General features: G+C 42.9%; 1 protein-coding gene across 4 annotated transcripts in view; it reads left to right on the forward strand.

Moving 5' to 3' along the window:
* The window catches only part of plxna1b (plexin A1b), a 175,761-nt gene that overhangs the window by 147,308 nt on the left and 12,252 nt on the right, over positions 1–16,201 (forward strand). For 2 of the 4 annotated variants that reach the window (XM_015959444.3, XM_015959446.3), the window contains exons 13-20: positions 2,340–2,463; positions 2,592–2,728; positions 4,933–5,100; positions 7,840–7,933; positions 8,828–9,064; positions 10,527–10,670; positions 11,636–11,870; positions 15,095–15,243. In XM_015959444.3, the coding sequence (XP_015814930.3) occupies positions 2,340–2,463; positions 2,592–2,728; positions 4,933–5,100; positions 7,840–7,933; positions 8,828–9,064; positions 10,527–10,670; positions 11,636–11,870; positions 15,095–15,243 (1,288 nt within the window). The remainder of the gene's footprint in view (positions 1–2,339; positions 2,464–2,591; positions 2,729–4,932; positions 5,101–7,839; positions 7,934–8,827; positions 9,065–10,526; positions 10,671–11,635; positions 11,871–15,094; positions 15,244–16,201) is intronic. The other 2 variants (XM_015959445.3, XM_015959447.3) reach the window with 1 other exon arrangement.

Here is a 16,201-nt window from a genome sequence, read left to right on the forward strand (position 1 = left end):
GGAACTTTTAATCATGTTATATTGCCATTTCCTCATAAGAAACACGCCAAAGCCATTTTTGGCCTCATTCACACATTTTCCTCCCATCTCAGCTTCAATTTGGTCTCCTCCCCCGAAGCGGGTCTGGTCTTGGTTCTCAAATCTGGATATTCTATGAATTTTCTGACAAATTATTTCTGAAATGACTTACTGAGACACCACCGAAAAACCATACATCCCATCTACAAAGACACACTGGATGGGACAATTACAATGGGACAATTATATATGACACCATTAGATTGTTGTCAGATGTAGTGGTGAAGTGGTTATGGAGTCAGCTTGGCATGTAGTTTTGCGCAGGTTCGCCTCCCGGTAGCAGTGCAAACTTTTTTCTTCTTTTCTAGCTACACTTGCCACTACTATGTTTTTAACCATTTATTGGTACACCGTTTAACATATAATGACTAATGTGTTTTTTTTTTTTTTTGTTCATTTATTTAGCCAGTGTGAGTCCATTTGTGAGCAGAGTTTCAACTAAAATGCTGTTTAGGACCCACCAAATTCAAAGAACTTTTAGAGACATAAACATTTTGCAGAAAATAAACATTACAACTAAAATATAAACAAATTAAATGTTTCATCTGGCTAAATAGATTGTTGTCGACCCCACCGAGAGTCGAACCAACATCAGCTGAGGGGAAAGCAAAACTTAAGTTTGATGATCTTGCCATTAGACTACCAGAGCCCACTAAACAATTGTCCTTAAATGCTTTTGTACCTTGGTTCTGTTGGAGCGGCTATGGCCGGATATTTGCTAAATGAAACCTTTTCATTTCGGGATATATTCAGGCTTTGTCATGTAGCAAGTTATATTTATCTTGCTTAATTGGAGCATAGAACATAGCATTAACATTTGTAAAGTAGTAACAGCTGTAAATCATGTGGGTCAGGTTAGTTTGCGATAAAAAAACAAACAAACAAAAAACAGAAAAAGTCAGTGGGCTAGGCTGTTTGCATGAGTGGGCGGGGCTGACTCAGGTGCAGCTCCGCCTTTGTAGTTCTGCAGCGAGCACCCTCTCGAGCAAACAGGGTTAGTGGTAGAGTCATGTTGCCGTTATCCAATCCGAGGCAAGATGTCCAAATATCAGGAAATAATCCTGCCGTGTAAAACTCAGCTCTGATGTGGCAGACTTGTCTCTGCTGATGCAGGTGTTTCTGGGCTTTTTTTGCCCTGAGTATGGCTTACAAGGCATTCATTCCTACCAGAGACCACTGCAAATGTATTGATTAAACATGTTTCCCTCATCTTTAAGTTTGGATCTTGTTTTTTGGCTGCAGTTGTCCATATAATTACTGTAAATCAAGAACCTCATGAAGATTAAACAGAAAATAATGGCGCTGCTGCTAAGCTAACTTAAACTAAAATAACTAAAGGTATTGGTGAACACATTTTTTTGAATGCCAGTTAAGTTTGGCTGTAACTTGTTGATCCTTTATGATCAGATCTATAAAAAGAAAGAAAGTTGTTTATAAACTTACCTTTTATTCCCAGAGAAAACCAATTGATGCTGAACTGAATACAAATTGAAAGCATCTCTGAATGCATTGGTTCTACATGCGAGAAATAAACCGTTTTTTTTTGTTAGTAAAATAAAACTTTCTAGCACTCCATCTAAGTTCAAAGGAACCTGTTTCAGATGGACTAAACTAAAGGTAGATTGATTAATCAATATATTGGTTTATATTGACCACTTCATACATAATCAGTATAATTACATCCTTTAAAAGTTATTAAATATATGTTCTCCAAGTTAACTAATCATGCTGTGTTTTGTTTTCCAGATAAAGAATTCCGACATCCGACCAGAAAAAATCAGCTTGTATAGCGGTCATTTGTTGTCGTGGTTTCAGCCACCGACCTATCACCCATACCAGTCCCATAGAAGGGTCGTCATAGACCATCTCTTTTAATGATTAGAAAAATGCAACAACAGAAATTACAGTAAAACAAGCCGGTCCAATAAGACTTTAGATTGACAAAAACAAAAAAAAGTTTTGGAAATTGAAACATTATTCCTAGAACCAAATATCATCGTGTGACTGGAGTCATGAGTACGTAGCTAAAATATGAGCGCGAACCCCAAACGAGCTGGGGTGTTTCACCCCAGAATGCTTCGCTCTTCAATCACTTCATTTTTTGGTCTAAATCAAACAACTTATAGCTCACATGAACTTCAAAATACACTGAAACAACGATGCTGGAGAGAAACTAAAGCAGCACTGATCTGTTTCATTTGTAGGTGAAAAGACAATCATTCAAACTCTTCTTTCTCCTTTTGTTTCTCTCTCTCTCTCAGGATTGTGTGTCGGCTGAATGATGCAACGGGTTACCGAGTGCAGGACGCTCAGGTGGAGGTGTGTGTGAGAGACTGCATTCATCCTGACTACAAAGCAGTCTCGACCAAGGCCTTCACCTTTGTGGTAAGCGTTGATAATTCATGATAAAATGATGTCGGAGGTTGCGTGAATGATTTCATAACTGGATTTGACAGCCATGATGAAGACGATGAGTCATTCTTGACCCGTGTGTCTTCTGTGTCCTTCGTTAGTCTCCACATTTTTCCCGTGTCCAACCCTCTGCCGGGCCTCTGTCTGGAGGAACAAGGATCACCATTGAAGGCAGTCACCTCAATGCAGGCAGCGCCGTATCTGTGAAGATCGGGCTTCACTCATGCCGCTTTGAGAGGTGAGGGAATCCAAACCGCTCAGACGGATCTTTGTTCTGTCGTTTTTGTGTTAAATACACTCAAGTTTACTACAATTTCATAGAAAATTTTACCATTTTTCCATTATGATGCATCATTTTTAACACCTCAAAAACAAAAAACAAAGTTTTGCCTGATAGCTACAAAATATTTTTATTAGAAAAGATACGTGAAATTGTCCCTTTCTTCTCTATAGGAATGTACGCTTCATAAGGCTTCATGTACTTCTCATCCATCGTTGAGTTTTCATCAAGCTGTCATCTTTTCTTCTTACATAGTGTTCAATAATTTCTGTTAAAAATGTCCGTCTCCGCTCCCCGGTTGCTGCCATTGATTTGCTGCTGGTCTGAAAAATGCAGCTAGTGAGGGGATGACCTGCAGAACTGTAATTCACAGCAATTGTGGGAATGATAGTACAGCCTTTCTAAGGGAGGCTGATATCGCTGTTCAGTTATGCTGCAAATGACTTCAGTGCAGAGCCCTCATTTTGTGCGAAATATAACCATAATTTAAAATGAACTATGTGGTTGTGAATGGCATCGTGGCACACCCTGCCTGCTTTGAGCTGCAAAAATGTAAAAATGAAGCCATCCACCTCACTGATTATTTAGTTTACAGAGTAATCGGTCTCTGTTATCTTCCCTTTCACCCTCTCTCCACTAGATGTGCTAGGAATTCACGTCAAGGAGACATAGATCCAGTTAGATATGACCCTCCTTCCTGCAGCCAACAGGTCTTTTATTCCTCTGAGCTGTGATGTAAAAGAGGAGTCCGACTGAAAGAAAGTACCTTTCATAAACATTTGTTTTATTTCTCCTAACTCTTTCTTTTCCAGGTATTTTGTCCAATAGGTGCTTTTATTATAGAGGCTTTTCTATCTGAGGCAACAAGTGACAGGTTCAACTAATGAGCTTAGACCCATCAACTTTTCTTTTAATATCACATCAAAAAAAGAAGTAGTGGCCAATTTGAAGCTCTGCAGCACGTCACCAGAAAGGTGAATATAATAGTCTTGGCCTTTCATTCACTGAGCAGCAATAACCTTTATGGCCAGAGTAATGAACTGGTTGAGTCTGTCTCTTTAATGCGTTTGTATTCAGTTTGGCCTTCGCTTTAATCAAAGCCTATTTACCCCGAGTCACTCATCCTCTTATCTCCCCGTGCAACCCCCTTTTCTTTCCCCCCGTCTCTGTTTCCTCTCCCGGCTTAATTTGTGTGGCCGCAACCTTGTCAGAAAACACGTACATGGCACCACAGGCACTCCTGACATCGATGCTGTTGTGAAAATGGTTACCATAGCAACACAGCACCAGAGGAATGTGATCCCCCCCTAAATTGTCCTTGAATTTTTTCCGTCTTCCTTCATCTCCTCTCCGAGTCGTCTCTGAAGACGCCGGTGGAATTGCCCCCCTCGGGATGAAGCAGCGACACGTTCAACAAAGGCACCCTGATATCCTCGTTTCTGGTCGGTAGCCCGGCCCCGCCCTGGGATCGCTGCAAGGGTCCGGGAACAGGTTTTTACTCTTCATCCTCTCCGTCTGGATTTGGCGTTCACAGCAGGTCACGGGGGAGGGACTTGATTCTGACCAGCTGGCTCTTTTTATGGTCGAGATCTATCACTGCGCCTTCCATGCACACACACACACACACACACACACACACACACACACACACACACACACACACACACACACACACACACACACACACACACACGATTTTATATTTACCTGAAGCAGTCGGGCACATACGTGGGTGTAAACACACACAGGGTCTGCTAACACAGATTTGCTCACTGCAAGATGTCCCCAGTGTTCCACACCGTGCCACATGAAGTTTCTTTGCTGGTGACAGTTGGCTCTGTCTCTCCCAGCGAGGGAGTTGCATCACACAGAGAGGCTACCAGCCTGATGGAGAGACAGACAAAGAGACAGCGTGACAGCTTTGAACTCCAGCAGTTTGCTGTTTCAGCTGATGAAACCCGGTCTGGACAACGGGAAAGATGTTTGCCTTGTGTACAGGCAGATGTCAGCAATGTGTGTGTGCGTGCGTGCGTGCGTGTGTGTGTGTGTGCGTGTGCGTGTGTGTGCGTGCATGCGTGTGCATTCGATGAATCATTTATGAGGTTTGCAGTGGTTAAAGTTTGGTTTTGTTCCCGTCCTGACTCCCTTTTCTTCTCACCCAGGCGGAACAGCAAGGAGATTGTGTGCGTGACCCCAGCTGGCCAGGCCTCAGGTGCCACCCCGGTGATGGTGGACATCAACTCTGCAGAGATGAGGAACCCGGAAGTCAAGTTCAGCTACACAGATGATCCCACCATCCTCAAGATAGAGCCGGATTGGAGTATCGCCAGGTAGGGTATCCACCTAAACCCCACCCCATGCTCATGCAAAAGAATGATGAACTCTCAGTAATTTAGAGGAAATGGCATTTTTTTGTGTTTTACTATCTTAATGTTACATGTATGATTCAATAATTCACTACTGTAAAATTCCTATTTATAAGTTACCTCTGTACACTGTTTGATCTACAATTCTGCTTGATGTGAGATCCATCTGCTGACCAGATACAAATGCATCACTGCATTATTAATCCTTGGTGGTCTTTATATCAACACTCATCAATCTTTTTGAGTTTAGCTGGACTAACTGAAGAAGAAACTCCACCTACAGGATGATAAATGTATTTTCTGCCTCCACACTCCCTCTGTGGGTCTGACAAAAACAAACAAAGTTTTCCTCACCATTTCACTTTATAAAAGGCATGTTATTTATTCTGTTTATATTTTAAAAGTAAACCTTTGTGAGCGAGAGCAGCAGTAGAAGGAGGTTCCTGAAGCATGCCCTGCTGGCTGATGAGCTGCAGCAGAGATGTATCTGTGAATATTACTTGACTTATTGAAATGAGACTTCATAGCCACAGGAAGGTTTCTTCTGCAAACACAAGCTGTGGTGTAGAGGGAAAAACAGCCGAGCTCGGAGCTTCCAAATGCTAATGGGCTCACTAGCATGACCTAGAAACACGCTACTCTTCGGTTCTGAAGTGACACCAACATGTGCACACTTATCACTCTCTCATTCACTTCTGCTGTGGCTTAGAGTTTCAGGAACTGATTTTTTGGTCTAAATGTTTAATTAAAACTTAAGGTTCATAGAAATTGCAGAATAAAATGAGGCTGCTTTGAGATAATCGCGAATTCAGTTCTGGTATTTTTTTCTTTGTTTGGGTTTAAAGTGACTTTAAAATGGGTAGCAGCTGTTTTTTCTATAGAGTAAATCCGGTTTATTTAGAAGTGGAGGAGTGAAGCGAGATTTTCCCTCCAGACACCGTAGCAGTCATCCTCTGTGCCATCGCAAGGGGATGAGGTGAAAAACGGGACTCACATTTAAACTCAGCTGGGACACAAGCTCCCTCATCGTGAAGAAAAGGTGTGAAAGGAGGAGAAGTCTTGTTTGGAGTGGAATGAGTGAAAGGTTGAAGGTTGAACAGGGGAAAATGGAGAATAAAAGCACCAGCTCCATCCCAGAGGGAAGTAACCTCTGCTCAGCTTGTTTTCAGCGTTTCCCTCAGTGATCCCACAGGAGGAGGTGCACGGTTCTCCTGGATATTTATGCTTTTTTATTTACAAAGTCATTTTGCTGGAGTGTTTCCTTTAGTGGGACATTCCGGATGATGTTTCCTCAACCGCTGGGCTGACTGGGACTCATTCTTCTCTGTGAGCGACAATCCAGGCCCCATAACAGATCCATGTCTCTAACACGCGTTTAAAAGAAGTTGATTAGTGAAGCACATTGTGCATGGTGCACAATGTAGTGGGAAGCTTCCATGTGGGAAAGTTTCTAATCATCTCTTAGATCAGTTCTCGCTCAAGCCTCTGGCTTTTGTAGTGTTTGTATTTACTCAACATTTCCACAGCTCGGGTTTCTGCTCCTCCTCAAACAAACAAAGGATACATGTAAACCTCCTAAATGCTTCATCTGGTCCTTTTTACAGCAAGCATCACATCACCCAGCCTCCACCAGGCCTTCTGAAGACCACAGCACTCTGTCTGCTAAGTTATTCTTAGTTTTACAGCAAGTCCTGAGACCCTGCTGTAAAACGTATAACTTATCTTAGCATAGATGGTCATTGTGTTTTGGTGATGGTTTAGCTGGTGGACCAGCATATGATGCTAGTCTTGTATACTAGTCCAGCATCCCATCACCTGCATCCCTTACTCTATCTCATTGGAGAGATATTTTCCTCAAATTTCACAGCATATATTCTCCTGTTGTGGTGCACCCTTGGCATTTTAGAAAATAAAAAGCTGTTTGACTAAAGCCAGTGCTTCATTCTTATGCCAGCAGTGACTCACATTAGCACTGGATTGAGATAAGTTATACGCCGACTTATTTAGCATCTGTCAGAGCGTCTCTCATCAGATAAAGTTCAGCCTCACAGGCTGACAAAGGCAATGTCTTCTCACCCACAGCACCCATGTCTCTGCTGGTCAGTGTCACATAGACCCGAATAGGTCACTTGTGTCAAAACTGCACAATTTGACACCCATTCTGTTTGGATGTGAAATAAAAAATATATCGGAAACATAAATTTGTGTTTCCTCTTGCCTTTGTGATGTGATGATGTGAGGCCACAGGCTTTAACAATCAGATATGACACAAATTTGCATCTTTTCCCCTCCAGCCTGTGTTTAAACGAGCTTTTAACATTCATGCAAGAGACGTGGCATTACTGTCATTGCAGGAGATAAAGGGCCTCCATGAATAAGCAGAGGAAAGGCTACAGCTGGAGTGAACATTAATGGTGAATCACCATCTGAAGGGCTGTATTCACTTCTGAGAACAGATTTATTAACATTTATATCCACTGATGGGCCTGTTGAATAGTGCATGCAGCAGGATCATGCAAGAGGAAATAAACAGGCGATGGTTAATTTCGCAGCACGCAAGAGCATTAAGAAATGTTCTTGTCTTTTGGTGTTATATAATTGTGTGTGTGTGTGTGTGTGTGTGTGTGCGTGCGTCTGTGTGTGTGTGTGTGTGTGTGTGTGTGTTATGTTCTTCTCTAATAGCATTTTCTGTATTTGTTTTAGTGGCGGAACCATGCTGACCATTACCGGAACCAACCTGGCCACCATTAAAGAGCCCAAAATGAGAGCCAAGTATGGAGCTGCAGAATCAGAAAATGTGAGTTTTTGTAACATTTGTAGTGATTTAATAGAAACTTCTCTCAAATGAGACATAATTCTAAATACACACAGGAGTCTGCCTTTCTCCCCTTATAGAAAAACACACTTTCTTATTATACACACACCTCAGGAGAACAGACACACACCTGCCGCTGTCGGTTAACCTGCCAAGAGCTTATTTTCTGTTTGTTTTTGATGTTGAATTTCCTTTTAGCAGTTTAACCTTTAAAATGTCAACTAGCAATAAAGGTGCTCCTACAAATCCCGCTCTCTTCACCCCTCACCACGGGGCTCAGCTAACCTTTTTCCCTCTCCGACTCTAAAGCTAAAAGTAAAAATATCCCACATTTCTTCTGTCCCTCCTTGACTGCAGAGAGGTATGTTTATTGGTGTGTGTGTGTGTGTGTGTGTGTGTGTGTGTGTGTGTGTGTGTGTGTGTGTGTGTGTGTGTGTGTGTGTGTGTGTGTGTGTGTGTGTGTGTGTGTGTGTGTGTGTGTGTGTGTGTGTGTGTGTGTGTGTGTGTGTGTGTGTGTGTGTGAGTGACAAATGTAGCACAATGTATGGCTGCAAAGGTCTCTTCTGCCATCCCGTGTTAGCATTAGCAGCGACTAGCTGCTCTGTCGTTATGGTTTAATTTGTGTGGAGGTCCACAGGGTATTTCTAGATGATATCAACCCTGATTACAGCTCTGATGTCATTAGGCCGCTTTTTCCTCATCATGTCATTACAGGCGTTTAATCACTTTTATCGCATAACCTTGTTTCAGCTCCTTGCAGCACGCAGGATTTTATTTTCCCACTTATTGAAAACACTGAAGTACTAAATCAGCTTCACATATGTTCACGCCTTCGCCACTCCTCATTTTACTCCTCATCTCTTCCTGCCTCTTCAGAACTGCACAGTCGTCAACAACACAGTGATGGAGTGTCTGGCGCCCTCTGTGGCCGGATCTGACAAGAGCTTTTCAGAACTGGGTAGCAGTCCGGATGAGATTGGTTTTGTCTTGGATGGAGTTCGCTCGGTGCTGGTGGTAAACGAGACCTTCAGCTACCATCCCAACCCAGAGTTTGAGCCTCTGAGCTCCACAGGCATGCTAGAGCTGAAGCCCAGCTCACCACTCATCCTCAAGGTAGGTGCAGCACAAATATCTACACACTGAGACGTTAGGACATAAGAAGGTTAGCTGAGTGTGAAATATTCCTGTAATGGTAAAGGTTTAATCTGACAAATGATAAGTTGAGAAAATGTTAGAGCGACCTCTCAGCCTCCAGTCCAGTTGATAAATCACTGACAAGCATTTGAAATGATTTTTTTCACCCTGCTTGCAGATGTTTTTCAGCCTTGAAAGATGTTGTTTCTCCTCCTGCTTTCTCCGATGGGGGTTGAAGACCTTTAAGAGGGAGACATTTTGTTTCTTAAAACCTCTCCTTTCAAAATCAGGTGCAAAGTAAGAGATATTTATAAAGTGGGTCTGAGTGTTGCCATGGCGCCCACTCAGGTTTTCATCTAAAGACGTTTGAAGAGAGACTTTATAGCATGTTGACTCTGAGCCATAGAGGCTGTGTGTATTTGAATCCTGAGTATTTACCCCATCCCCGCCCCCACAGCGTCGTCTTATGACCCCCACCCCCCGCCCCTTGAACTTCAAAGCCTTTCAGTAAGGAAATTATCCTGCAATTTCATGGAAAAACCAAAGCCTTTTTTCCTTCCTATCAAATCAAGGTGGAGATTTAGAAATGAGGTAAGCCTAACCCCCCAAACTTTAAATATAGTTCTGTAATGAAAAGCTCTGATTGCCCCAGTCGTCTTCTGCTGAATACCTTCAGAAATAAGAACCCCTTAAACTAATTCACAGTGAATCATTTCAAAGAAACTTAAATTCTATTACAATGTTCCGAAAATTACTTTCTCTCTCTTTTAAAAAAACTGTGCTGAGAATGTTGCTGTTGAGAGTAAAACAGAGTTTTATACCTTAAATTTACCACAGAGTACACCTTGTGGGGCACGTTTTAACATCAACCTCTACTGATGCCAGCTTTTAGCAGAATCAGTAAAAAGCAGGTTTGATTAAAGAATAACAGGGCTAAGCCGAGTCAAAGCCAGCTTAACTGGTTCATTTAATTTCTATAAAAAGTAAAAACAAGTGTTGGCTACTTGAATTTCCCCTGCATGCTGATTTTAATTGTTTTAAGTAGTTGATCTGTACCCGTTTTTAACTGGCTGGTGTAGGACGGGACAGTGTTATCCGTACATCATCTGTTGTTCGTTTAATGGCTGCAGTGTTATTTTCAGGTCAAGTCACTGACTTGTGTCAGAGACTTTACAGCAATATTTGAACTAAGCAAGCATGCAGCGACAGTGGAGAGGAAAACTACCCTTCAGTGTGGGCAGCCATCTGCCATGACTCGCTGTGCATTAACTGAAAATGCAAATTAAGGGTTTGTTGAGGGTTAGCTATTATCTGAGATTTTTATCTTATGTCAAGATAAAAGATTCAAGATGGCAGATGCATCGCTCAGGCCTGTGGTTGCTTTGTTCATGTTTGTGGATCTGATTGTACGTTAGAGTTTTATGTGTGTGTCTGTTTCTAGGGCCGTAACCTAATTCCTGCAGCTCCAGGGAATACTAAACTGAACTACACGGTGCTGATCGGGGAGACGCCCTGCGTTCTCACCCTGTCAGAGAGCCAGCTGCTGTGTGAGTGGCCCAATCTGACCGGAGAACACAAAGTCACAGTAAGAGAAACTTTCATTCTTCATGTTGTTCCTGTGTAACGTCTCTCCTGTCATGTTTTGTTTTGATGTGCCACACGCTGACGTGTCAATACCTGGAAAAGATGTAGGTTAAGCGGGTGATAATTCATGATCCCACTAGATTTGCATTTTTCGTAATTCTATTCTTCCAGCCTGTTTTGTCCCGCAGTTCCTGCTATTTTGGCTCTGACGTTCACACTCACATCAATCCACTTCCTGCCTTTTCATTCATTCATCTCATTTTCTCTTCCCCCATCCAGACGACCCAAATATCTTCAATTACTCTAGATTTTTTTTTTTTACCCTATTCGTATGGCTGCAAGCACAGGAACACACACCCCTGCTCTCGCCCCATTGGCAGTACTCCTCGACTGTATTTGAGTCTTAGAGGCTTTTGATCCGTCTGGCTTGGCTGGCATCCTCCCTGGCATTTAAGCAGTATTGGTATTCAGCAGAGACCAGAAAATGGCTTGTGGGCATGAGAGGTCTCTGTTTATTTTTACTCTCTTTCTGTTGGTGTTTTATAGATGTAAGCCAGTGTGAAAGCAGGAGGAAGAGCAGAGGATGTGTGTTATTTGTTTACATTTTTATCATTTGTTTTGCAACCAAGAACTGTTTTGATGTGATAATGGAGTTTTGGGTCGCTCGTAGCACAACTCGGCTCTGCTTTGTTTTCCAGCCTAAATACATTTTGTGATTAGACGTAGAAGGTTTGTTTATTAAGTTAGTCGCACTTTTATCCCCGTGCAGCCTGTGAGTTTTCAAGTTGGATCTGTTTAGGATTCCTACACTTTGCAGGTTAGACAGCTTTAATAACGACGGTGACATCTCATTTATTTTGTACTTGATGTGAAGGAAATTGGTTTCCAACATCACGGCAGAAAGCCCAGTTATAGTGTGTGCAAGTCCAGCAGAGTTGAGCTATTCTCTTTGTGTTTCTCATCAAGGTTCGTGTTGGGGGCTTTGAATACTCGCCGGGGACTCTTCAGATCTACTCCGACAGCCTGCTCACCCTGCCCGCTATCATCGGTATCGGAGGAGGTGGAGGCCTGCTTCTGCTGGTCATCATCATGGTGTTGATCGCCTACAAGAGGAAATCAAGGGACGCCGACCGCACCCTCAAAAGGTTGCAACTTCAGATGGACAACCTGGAGTCCAGGGTCGCTCTGGAGTGCAAGGAAGGTGAGTTGTGTTTTCCTCAGCTGAGCCTCATTTAGAGATCAAGTGTTGCTCACAGCAGCACGACTCACACTGAATAGTCCTATCGGTTTCTCTCTCTGCGTTCTCGCTCCGACTCTCTGTTTTCCTCTCCCAGTTGATGCCAACCATCCCCCTGCTGTTAGGTTGCTGCAGTGTGTGTGTGTGTGTGTGTGTGTGTGTGTGTGTGTGTGTGTGTGTGTGTGTGTGTGTGTGTGTGTGTGTGCGTGCGTGCGTGCGTGCGTGCGTGCGTGCGTGCGTGCGTGCGTGCGTGCGTGCGTGCGTGCGTGCGTGCGTGCGTGTGTGTGTGTGTGTGTGTGTTGGTGTCTTTCCAGAGGAGTACTTTGATCTGAGCCAGCCACCAGATGTTGGCTCTTCACCCCACAAGAGAACAGCCTGGCTGGCCTCACTACCATCCATACACGCACGCGCGCGCGCACACACACACGGTGGGAAAGAGAGAGGAAGAGGGTAGGGGTTAGCCTGAGATGGGGCACAGAGGTGAGAAAGTGAGGGATTGTAAAGGAGTGGTTTGGTGTTAGCTGAGGACCACTGGGAGATGGAGAGAAACTTCTACACCAGTACATTAGCATATATTCACTTGGCAGGAGGAGGCATGGATCCTGGGAGAGGATCCTACTGATGCTGGTACTGGTTTGCTGGCAGAAGGAGAGAGACAGATGGGGTGGAGGAGAAGGAGAATACTGATAGCATGATCATGACAATACATTGGAAGGAGAGATCACTTTATTTGTTGCATTGTTTTAAAGAGGTTTACATGAAACAGTGTTTAATCTTGATTAGAAACTGCCTGAAGTCCACCTGCAGCCTACTGGGTCAGAATAACAGAGACGTCTAGCTATAAACTGCTAGATTACATTAAAGTTGTGCAGATTTGTGTAAATTGTGTAGTTTTGGGTTTGTGACGAATCCGGTCTGAGATATCAGAAGTCTTACAGCCTTATAGTAACGATAAGCAGAATGACTATGATGTGGCATCAAAATCAAATAAAATATCCCATTCAAACTTCTGAAGCACCAGATTTAGGATCACAACGTTTTCTCTACCTACGGTGAGTTGGGTCTGAAGCAGCTGAGGCGCTGTGAGCTGGTAGTCACTCCATAACTTCTGATCAAAGTCTAACATCAACTATAAGGGATGGAAATAGAAGACAACATCTGCTGTGTTGTTGCTTTTGGTTCAAAATATCATAATCTGGTATTATCCTCATGGTGTGCATTACTCAAGTGCGTTGAAATGATCAGCAGCTTTTTTTCCTTGCACTTGGATTGTTTTTATTTCCTGTCCACCACCTATGCCCCACCACACACACTCTCATAAATTCATATTCTAGGTCAGAGTATGATTGGCTGCAGTGTGAGGCAGTAAGTCTGCGGGCCCCGACCCCTGTCTGCCCCTCGCTGTCTGGAAGACGACAAGAGGATGGATGTGAAGGGACGGAGTCGGAGAGAGACGTATGGCAAACAATTAGTGAGATTGATGGGATTATGAAAGAAGAGTTGAAAAGAAACAGATTTGGGGAGAAATTTTAAATGAAAAGGATGGATCAACTGAAGATGGGAGATGATTCTGGGTAAATGTTTAGTTGCACAGAGAGATCAGTGGGCAAACAGACGGTTACTCAAGTACAACAAAAGGAAAGCCGTATGTGTGATTAATAAGACAGGTGTAACGGAAGTAATTATCCCGGGGGAAACCAGGAAAACGCTGATATGAAGAGAGTTTGCAGAAAGTAGCTAGCACAGGAAAAGGGATGGAACAGATAGAAATAGAGCTGAAGGGACCAATGAAGCCAGCAGAGAAGTGACTTCTTAGATGTCACTTTGAATGGAAGAGAAAGAGATAAAGATGGGAAGGAGAGGATGACACAAGCCATCTGTTATTCTGGGCCTTGTTTTGTTATCTGTTATAATTTAGATGAGACACACAAACATTATTCTGAGGAAACTGTGGAGACTTGCTTTGGTTCCTTAGTTAGATACAACAACATAGAGTTTAACTGTTTAATTTGACTTGTGGCTGTTGTGTTTGGGAACTGATATGATCCAATTTTTCCATTAAAGTAACTTGAGAAACCATTAGATTTTATAGGATGGGGTCAGAAAACACACACACTCACACACACACACACACACTCACATTGGGGACTGAAAATGTGTACAAACTCTGACATGCTTCCACATAAATCATCTGGGTGCAAGGTTGTGTGATCAGCTTCAAGGCATAGGAACCGAAGTGTGTGTGTGTGTGTGTGTGTGTGTGTGTGTGTGTGTGTGTGTCAGGTTTATGTTCCCATGTACCTGTTCATCCCGAACTCCCCCCCCCCCCCTCCTCTGCACCAAACCACTTTCCTCTGTTCTACCTCTCTTTAATCCCTCCATCTTTCTCTGCACTCATAGTTCTGCAGAATGCTGCTTTTTACAGCCACTCCTTCTAGATGTTTCTGTATTTTCTTTAAATTTGCTTATTTTTCTATATATATAAATATTATAGAAGAACATGGTGTGAAAGAGTTTCAGAAGATTGTAACCAAGTTATTTCTTCTTTTGTCACTTGGTGATGGGTCTTATACATTCATAGAAACACGGATGCAAAAGTTCCCTTTTATTGTTACTTTTGCTTTGCCACAAAAGAACATTGAACAAACTGACACCTTTATGTTTTGGCGACCAGTTGGAGACACAAAATTGCAATAACAAAAATAAAATAAGCATGCAAATCTTCTGTTGGAATCACACATATGACACCTGAGCAGCAGATTTCACATCATGGTCACCTGTGACATCTGGGACAATTGCAAACAAGTTTGCACCCGTGTGTAACTCTTGTTGTTGCAGTTTAGTCACAAAGTGTCCTAACTGTGTTTCAGTGATTTTTCATTTTATTTTCAGTCCGATCACCTATCCCTCCTTAAATTATCATTTTTAATTTCTGATTCACAGAAATTAAATCAAAAAGTTTTTGACACAAAATCAAGAAACCTGTGTGAAAACGATTTGAAAACAATTCCAGCAACACAGCAGAGCAGCTCTGGGACTCCCTTGAGAACCCTTTTCTAATGTTTTGAGATGTTTAGGAAACGTTCTTGCAACTGCAGTCCACTTTTTATCCCCTACAATCCCATCCCAGTGAAAGTCAGAACTGTTAAATTTATTTTTATTTAATCTTTCTTTGTTCTTTTTTGCAGCCTTTGCAGAGTTGCAGACAGACATCCACGAGCTCACACAGGAGCTGGACGGAGCAGGAATCCCCTTCCTGGACTACCGCACCTATGCCATGAGGGTCCTGTTTCCTGGGATTGAGGACCATCCTGTACTCAAGGAGATGGAGGTACGGGTCAGTAAAGAGCGCTCTGCACGTATGCACACATGCACACGCACACGCACACACTACTATCAGGCACACACACATTTTTTTTTTCATGTTAAGCTAGCTCTCTATCATCAGCCAATGTAGCCGCTGATGCTGTTTGTCACACTGCTGTTCTCCGTGTGTCGTGAGTCCGCCACAGTGAAACTGACACATCGGTGTGTTTGTAAAATCACATCAGAGCTGAAATGAAACAAGTGCATATAAAGTAGGCAATGGACACAAGTAATAAAAGATATACTGTTTAGCTGAAGCTTGTAATAACATAAAGTTAAACCATAATAACTGATATTGTGTCATAGATTAGAAGGCTAGTTGTAGTTTCTGAGTGGACTTTGCAGGACTGAGATTTCTGAGGATGAAATTTTCTCACGTTCATTCAAATGATCTCTTCACTGACGCTGCTGCTTCCTCATGAGGGAACACCATGTTACTGACATGATGCCACGCTGTGTGGAAGCTTAGTATGTTCTGTAATGTTCTGTATCTGTAACCTTTACTTCCATTCCCTCTCTTGTGCTCACTTTTCCAATCTGGCAGCAAACATCGTTTTACAGTTCCTCTTAAAGAGACTCTGTTTCAGTCATGCACACATCACATTAAAAAGGCCCTGCTGCTCTCCAGCGAGGCTTTTGTAAGGTTTCTGCCGCAGCATCAGGCCTCTGAGCTGTGTGCTATCAGCTGTATTCTAAAGGGACGGAACAGCGCAACATTGGATTTTCATTTGTATGGCCCAGGCAATCACGGGCCACAACGGTGGTAGCAGGCAGATCAATTTCTTATTACTGCAAGAAGCTTGCATTCTCACCTCAGATCTGTGTTTTTCACTTTCAGAAGGAGAGGTCTGCATTTTGGTGTGTGTGTGTGTGTGTGTGTGTGTGTGTGTGTGTGTGTGTGTGTGTGTGTGTGTGTGTGTGTGTGTGTG

This window comes from Nothobranchius furzeri, chromosome 3 (assembly GCF_043380555.1).
Source record: "Nothobranchius furzeri strain GRZ-AD chromosome 3, NfurGRZ-RIMD1, whole genome shotgun sequence".
Taxonomy (NCBI): domain Eukaryota; kingdom Metazoa; phylum Chordata; class Actinopteri; order Cyprinodontiformes; family Nothobranchiidae; genus Nothobranchius; species Nothobranchius furzeri.